At 34.1% G+C, this 8,162-nt stretch overlaps 1 protein-coding gene across 4 annotated transcripts; it reads left to right on the plus strand.

Moving 5' to 3' along the window:
• Nucleotides 1-798: 798 nt before the first annotated feature.
• Nucleotides 799-7,472, plus strand: LOC117408398 (probable N-acetyltransferase camello). 4 transcript variants are annotated; one of them, XM_059003979.1, is made up of 4 exons: nucleotides 799-1,134; nucleotides 4,165-4,273; nucleotides 4,497-4,622; nucleotides 5,477-7,472. In XM_059003979.1, exon 4 carries the CDS (start codon nucleotides 5,502-5,504, stop codon nucleotides 6,165-6,167), a length of 666 nt encoding a protein of 221 aa, XP_058859962.1. In that variant the 5' UTR covers nucleotides 799-1,134; nucleotides 4,165-4,273; nucleotides 4,497-4,622; nucleotides 5,477-5,501; the 3' UTR covers nucleotides 6,168-7,472. The 4 variants fall into 4 exon arrangements, with proteins under 4 accessions (XP_058859962.1, XP_058859974.1, XP_058859968.1 ...); XM_059003991.1 differs by lacking the exon at nucleotides 4,497-4,622; XM_059003985.1 differs by lacking the exon at nucleotides 4,165-4,273.
• The last annotated feature ends 690 nt before the right edge of the window (nucleotides 7,473-8,162 follow it).

The following is an 8,162-nucleotide window of genomic DNA, read 5'->3' on the forward strand; positions in this document are numbered from 1 at the left end:
GAGTCCATTATATGAAATGTTCAGAATTAGAACTGACTGGTAAATTGAGGGTCCCATTTTAGGGTTCTATCAGAAAAGGCCTGATTAATGCTCAATTCAAATGTTGATTTATAATTACAACCCACACTCATTTTTAGCATTATCTTAATACATTTTCAGACCATAGCAATAGAAAAAAAGTCTCACGTGGTTCCCTGCTAAGTTTACTTTTTTATTAGCTTTAACAGGGTGCTTATTGAAATGTGACGATCAAAACAGGTTCTGAATCCTACCGCACTCTGCCTTCAATCCAAGTGAGTGCAATTGCACCTATTGTACAGGAGATGGCAGCAGAGTTCCATGGAGCGATGCCCTCAAAGACAAAGGACTTGCAAGTTTAAAAATGAATAAATAAATCTTTTTTTTAAAAAAAAATACATTTCTTTAAAGTCCAGTTTATTTTTAGATAAAATATTCCATGTCACCATGCTCACCATAAAAGCAGCTTGCTGAGTATTTAAAAACTTACGGATCTGCTTTCCTAAATAAGTAATGTAAAATCACAGAATGGGTACGCTTTAAAATGAACCAATAACCTGTGGAAATATAAATACATGTTTTTTATTTTATATATTATTGTTATACAGTAATTATAATTCTGACTAGCAGATCATTGATTATGTACTTATTCAATAACAAATAAATATACTGTTCCACTCCTGTTTCATTTAATACATGGTATGTATACCCAAAATAGCTTTTAATCGAAGCTAAATGTCACCTTGAGGCACAAGGCGGTTTCTCTCATCGTCGACAGTGTGTCATGTGATACGGATAGGAGGAAACGAGGAAGCACGCACACAGATAACATCCGGGAAGCAAAATCTCTGAATTCTGATGTCAGAATTACATGCGGTTGGTGTACACATTGTAATTATTGCTTTGGGGACTGTGTTGCTCAGCATTTAACTGTATTTGTTTATACATAATATAATTTAATCAAGGCCTGCTGTAACAAACGGTGTCCTTGTTAGCTTCAATACGACGAGGTGAACACTGGATTTGTGAAGGTTCAAGAAAAACTCAGCCAATCAGAATAACAAAAGGGTGAAGTGCAGCATTTCTGCAGCCAACGAGTTTCCCCTTTTATACCTGGTATGTATAATTACATTTATTGTATCGATATATCTTTTAGAAAATCAAAAAGAGAACCTTTAGAATACATTCGGTTTGTAGATGATAGTTTGGGGGTTTGGACACATGGAGAAGAATCTCTTTTCCAGTTTCATAAAATGGCAAATGAAATACACAGTAATATTAAGGTGGACCTTCGATGGACAAGGAAAGAAATAGAATTTTTAGATACCATAGTAAAACTTGAAGAAGGTTCAGTTGAGACTGACCTCTTCTGTAAACCTACTGACATGCACCAGTATTTACACATGTCCTCTGCACATCTGATACACACTAAAAGGGCAATCCCAAAGGGTCTAGGAATAAGAATACGAAGAATATGCTCAAAAGAAAGTGACTATGTAAAACAAAGAACTGTATTAAAAACAAATCTTAAAAAAAGAGGATACAAAGAAAGAATTAGAGACGGAGTTAAGAAAAGTGGATAAACTAAAAAGAGATGATCTACTAGATTATAAAAATAGAGATAAAAAGGTCAAAAGAGTCCCATTAATAATGACTTACTCTAAACTTTTGCCCAATATTTCTAAGATAGTTTGGAAACACTTGCGGATTCTACATAATTCAGAAAAAATTAAAAAAAAGTATTTCTTAAGGCCCCAGTTGTAGCATTCAAAAGAGAAGCTAATTTAGGTGATATTTTAGTTCACAGTAAACATAAAAGAATAATTGACAAAATAGGTTCTACGAACATATGCACTAGTAGATGTAAAGTGTGTAAATACATAGACAAAAGTAAAAATATAATTAAACATAAGAACACCACATATCCACTAAAAACTAATACCTACTGTAAAAATAGCAATGTTGTTTATGGAATAGCCTGTGAAAAATGTGATGAAATCAAATATGTTGGAGAGACTGGAACTACTTTATATAAAATAATTCAGAACCACCTTTCATTAATTAGAATTAAAAAAATGAATGAACCAATAGTACAGCACTTCACCAGTCAGGGACATGACATAAATTATGTAAAGTTTGTAGTATTAGAACAGCTCAAATTAGACAATGCGACATATAGAAGAATAAAAGAAAGTAAATGGATAAATAGACTGAACACGATTATGCCAGCGGGACTCAACAGAAAAGAATGAACTAATTAACTTCAATAAATATATAACATTAAATAAATAAACAAAATTCATTCAAAGTTGTGCATGCTGATGCGCTGGGGAGGCCAAATCTAGACTGATCCTCAAAGCCAGCATTGCATGATATAATAAAAATATAAGTTTATATAAAGTAGTGTTAATTAGAATTAATACAGATTCAAAGATAAAGTAAAAATGATGTCACAATATATAGAACACCATTACATCATGTAAGAATAAATCATGGATTTGAATGTAAACAATAACAAGTAGTTGTCATGCCGTCAAAAAACTTTAAATACCTCCAATGTTTGGATTCAAACACAGGCTCCCTTGAGAAAGATATGTACAACATATCGAAACGTTGGGCAGCTGGCTCTTTGAGCTAAAATATATATATATATATAATGCCAGCTTTCCATTTTTCCAAAACCGGTCACAACTGGGGGGGGGGTTCGTGCTGAAGTGGACTAATGCTGTCCAGTCAGTGGTTGGTTCTGACCGTACAAGTTACAAATTCCACCCAAAAAAACAGACAGTTGGCAAGCGTAAGTAAAACACATTTGTTAAAGTTACTATTTGAAAGTAGCAGTGGCTAATATATATATATATATATATATATATATATATTAAAGGTTAATAGATTTTAGTTTTCACGAGAGGCTGACTTTTACATATAATAATAGACCTTATTCATGCAGCGGCCGTGTTTGGTTGAAAACGAGGCTTGGTGTGCGAGCAACTGTCATGGGTGCCGCAGCTACTGATAATATCACTGTGTGGACAAAATCTTTAATATGTGTCCACAAATAAAAGTAGAAGAAATTGAAAATTGGGCAGATAATAATATATTCATGAAGTAGAAGGTAAATTAGCAAGCGTAAATACTATTTGTGATCGGAAAGTGAATAAGCTACTAGCCTATACTAGATTCGTAAAATATGTTTAGATCTCGCAGTTTTAATTAGAGAACGTTTACTTTAATTAATATTGATGTTGATATTAAGCCTCTGTATTGTTTCACGTTTATTGGTTTGGTATAAGCATGTGTTAATTGTTTTCTAAATACAGTTAAGAGGCAGGAGAATGGATGTAGCGTTAGGGCTAAGGCGTTCCGGTCAATGAAAAAGAATGAGTCACTTTACAGAGTTCAGGTAACACCATATCCGAAAACCTAGGCTTGGTTTGTTTCTCCAAGTTTAGTTCTGTTCCGTTATTAATCCCATTATTAAGATTCTGTTCAGTTGTATACTAATCCGCTGTTCCATTAGCACATTCAATGTTTTGTGTGTAGAACAAGTGTAAGTATAATAATAAGAAGGTAAGTAAAGACATTTTAAAAACAAGAATCAAAACGTCCCTCTTTCTGTTATTCCTGTACAGTTTATTTGGCGTTAATGTAACGTTAAGGATCTCTTTTCTGACCAAGTATTGTGTAAAACTCAAGCATATTTTTTGTTAACTCGTGTTACTAAACGTTTTTGTAATTTTGTTCAGTCGTGCTTAATAAAGACTCTTATTACACTCGGTGTGTCATATACGTTTTTTTAATACAAACTGGGCATTGCATCCCACAAGACACATTCCCTTTAGTATCCATGCATAATCTCAAGCTTCTGCATTTTACTTATCTATTGATTAGGACTGATTGGAATTGCTCAGTTGGCTCCCAGACAGTATAACTGAAATGTAATCACATTTGTGACTATAATGAAGAATATGTACATTAACACAAAAATGAAAGTTGTGATTTCTCTTCAGAAGTATATATATATATATATATATATATATATATATATATATATATATATATAATATAATTAAATAATACATGTACAGAATTTGGAGTTTTAACATCTAAAAAGGTCAATGTGCACTGGGTTATTTCTTAAATCAGAACCACAAAACGGAACGCACCAGTGCAACGCCATAACTTCTCCACTGCAGTTGGAGACATCAGCGACCAGAAGCTAACAGCTGCATTCCAAGCCTCTGGCGTGAATAAGGTGTGTTGGAATAGTGAAGATCGCCATGGAAAAATTTTGATTGCGCTGGTGAAGTCGACACAAACTACTAGTATTGTACTGATACAAGTGTGAACAAGGCTTTAGTTATGTATTCACTCACAGGCTGTAACCGCCAACTCCACAAACTAGCCATTATTTTTGTAAATAGCAACACAAGTAATAAACAATAAAATAAACATTTTATTTGTGTCTTTGGTGTCAGTTTCAGGCGGAGCTTCATGGTCGTCAAGGTGACATGCCTATGAGAATCCCGACTGGTGCTGTCACTGTCAGTTTCTCAGCACATAGCACATAGTACAGTAGTCGCTCAGTAACGAGGTGCAAACAGGTGATTGGTCAGTCTGTTTACTAAGGTGCCTTTGTTTTAAAAAATAATAATAATAATAATAATAATAATAATAATAATAATAATAAATACATTTATAACAGTTTAATTTTTAGGAAAATAACATTTAAGCTTATTTTCTAGGACCCCAACTGTTGTTGATTCCAAATTAGGCACTTCACATAAGGACTAGTAAGTTTAGATCAAGACTAGCAAGTTTCAAAAGGTACTAGTCCTTTGGACTAGTACCACAATTTTGTTAGTTTCTAGCCCTGTCTTTGTTTTGTAAGCTAATTTAGTGAGGTAAAGGGTTTAACTTTATTCTTGAGACATTTTTTCATTATAATAAACAACATTTGTAAATTAATATATACATATGTTTTTGTAGTTAAATAAATATTTTCCTGAATTTAAGAATTTGTGAACTCCTTTAAAAAAAATCCCTTTCTAGTACTGTAAAGAGAACCGCTGTGGAATCAAAAAAGTTTAATTAATTAGTATTGTTGAACTGTTTTACTACTGTGTGACTTCCTTTAACAATACTATAGTAATAGTAAAAATACAGTAGTATTCTCTGTGTATCGCTGTACCTGTTAGGTTGGGCTAAAAAATGGAAACTTGTAGCACATACTTTTTATATTGACATTTTTTTTATATGCTGAAATAATCCTTAACATGAATTTTGTGATATATAAAAGCTGTTTTTCCCAGTTCAGTTTCAATAGCAGACTGATTTGCTGGTAACTATATAAAAAAATCATCTGTTAAACTGAAGATTTGTTTTTTGGATGCACCTGTTTAATGTAAAGTCTTGGTACTGAACTGTTCATAACTTGTCTATTTTGTTTGTTTTACAGTGTAAAGTCTTTGAAGGTATTCGCCATGGCCGACTATCGAATCAGAAAATATGAAGACGATGATTACGAAGTAGCCAGGGATATTTTTGCTAGTGGCATGAGCGAACAATTCCCAGGCATCTTTATGCATGCCCTCAAGCAGCCTTGGTCCCAGCTGTTCCTCGTGTGCTTACTCTGCGCTCTGCTCCTGAGCTCCAAATCCTTCCTCTTCCCCATCCTGGCACTCACCTTACTGCTAGCAGCAGGGCGTCAGGGAATCATCTACTTATCTGGCAAGTACATTGAGCAGAGCTTGAATGCTGATCTACTGGACATCAACAAAACATACCTGGAGAGTAAAGGCTCTTGCTTCTGGGTGGCGGAGAGTAATGATAACGTGGTCGGTACAGTTGCTGCCATGCCTTCTAAGGAAGAGCCAGGCACCTTGGAGCTGAAGCGCCTGTCTGTGAGAGAGAACTACAGAGGCCTGGGCATTGCCAAAGCGCTGTGCAGGACCGTCTCAGACTTCGCCCGTTTGAATGGCTACCAAGCTGTGGTTTTGAGAACATCGGTTGTCCAGCATGAAGCGCAGAAGCTTTATGAGAGAGTTGGTTATAAAAAGACCAACGAATACGTTTGGGAATCCATTCCAGGGAAGATCATGAACTTCACAATATTTGTGTATAGATATGACATTGCTGCTCCAAACTGAAGAAAAGGTACACTGTAGTAGTGGCAAATATACTTGGGCCAGATTTGTTGGAAGTCTTTACTCTAAAATGCAATTTGCGTTATTTTTATGAAAGGAAAATAAATAGTAACAAACAAAACCAAAAGTTTAATTTTAGAGACCCAAAAGTATTACAAAGTGGTTTGTTGTGTATCTTAATACTATTATTACTTATACTTATTACTACTATTATTACTATTATTGCTTCTTAATTGCTGTCATTTTAAAGGCATATTTCAAGTGTCCCAGCAAATGGGGTTTGACCTGAGTGTATAATCCCAGTGAGTGTGGTTACCTAGTTTTGAATAATTTGGATTTTAAAAGCCATGTACACAAAATGTTCACAAAACTTGTAAGTAGTCTTAAGTTGTTTCTTATTCATTGTAGGATTGTAATTGTGTTTTGTTTTTCCCTTTCAGGTAAAACTGATGATGATGTGGAGTAAATAGCTTTGAGAGTCTAGCCCATTGAATTACTGTTCCTGGATTAACTGTTCATTGTTTTGTAAACGCAGGAAAGTGCAGTTTTCAGAAAACTTGAACTCATGTACACACACTAATTGAGAGACCCATACAACACAAAATATGAATTTAAATTATAACACTTCATGCATCAAAGTCAATACCCTAATTAAAAATTGATCACAAAAAAAAAGTCAATACCCTAATTAAGGGAAAAATGTCCTTAAGCAGCTTTCTGCACCACCCTTAAACCCAAGGGTTTATATAACTTAGGGTGTTTTATGTAACTGGCCACTGGAGTTTTTAAGCAGTAGCTTGGTGTGTTATCATTGAAAATAATATTTGGATAAGGACTTTAAAATAATAATGTCTTGGTGTTTCAGCCCCAGCAGGTGATCTCAAATGTAATTGTATAGCCTAGTTTATGTGATTAATATTAATATGCCAAACCCACATGTTACATTGTAGAATTGGTGATCTCTTGCTATTTTAGAAATGTTACTGCAGCCGATTACAGTAGTAAATAGTGAATTTCCTGGACATGTAACCAATTAGGGCAGTAGAAAAACAAAATCAATATGCAAACTCAAATCATCATAAAAGAATGTAATGTTTCTGTCATGTCACCAATTATGTGTCTGATTTCAATGTTTTTGTTTTTTTTCTCTTTAAAATATCATTTAGAAAAGGTTAAGAAAAATAATCTTATTTGGGAGCCTTGCAAAAATAATGTCTAAACATTGTAGATAATTGTATAATGGTTTAAAACAACTATAGGCTTATGTTTCCTGTGGGTTGATTAATAAAGAATGTACAGTTCTATTCATAGTGGTATTGGCAATTTGTTTTTTCATAGAATATTAAGCCAATTTTTTAGTTCAGTTTTGAAAGAAACACATTTATAAGAAAAGTATGTGCTAAAAAAATGTGTTAATGTTTTCTTGCTTTACTTTCAGGTAGCTCTGCATTTCCTAGGTCAATACCCTCTTACCTACCAGCTATGTCCCCTAATGTCTGAAACTGCAGATTTATAGAATTATTTTATTTGCTAGAACCTTTTAATACAGTAATACCTGAAAATGGGAAAGCAGTTACAGTACCAGATATGTTGCCTGGTTTTCCAGACAGGTCTGTACAGTAATTCTGATATTTCCTACCCAGAAGGTAAGGGTACAGGGCATTACTGCTGTTACTGTATGTGTGACAATTCCTGAAAAATAATTTTCTCCTTCATATTCTTGTGGTGCACAGGGATATTACTTCCAGTATCCAAACCCGGGACTGGTCTATCAAGGTATTTATTTAGTGAAATATACTGTAAATGTTACAAACTAGTAACAAGCAAAATAGTATACAGATTGTAGCATTTACTGTTACTTTTGTGTCAAGACCTTGATCAATCTGGCACATTGTCTTGCTATTTCAATTGCAGAACAGAGACCAGGACTAAAGAGTACAGTTGGAAAGTGGAGGCAGACTTCTAATTGGTTGGTGTATGGAATGGGTTACCAAAGAA

Source organism: Acipenser ruthenus, chromosome 2 (genome assembly GCF_902713425.1).
Source record: "Acipenser ruthenus chromosome 2, fAciRut3.2 maternal haplotype, whole genome shotgun sequence".
Lineage (NCBI taxonomy): Eukaryota > Metazoa > Chordata > Actinopteri > Acipenseriformes > Acipenseridae > Acipenser > Acipenser ruthenus.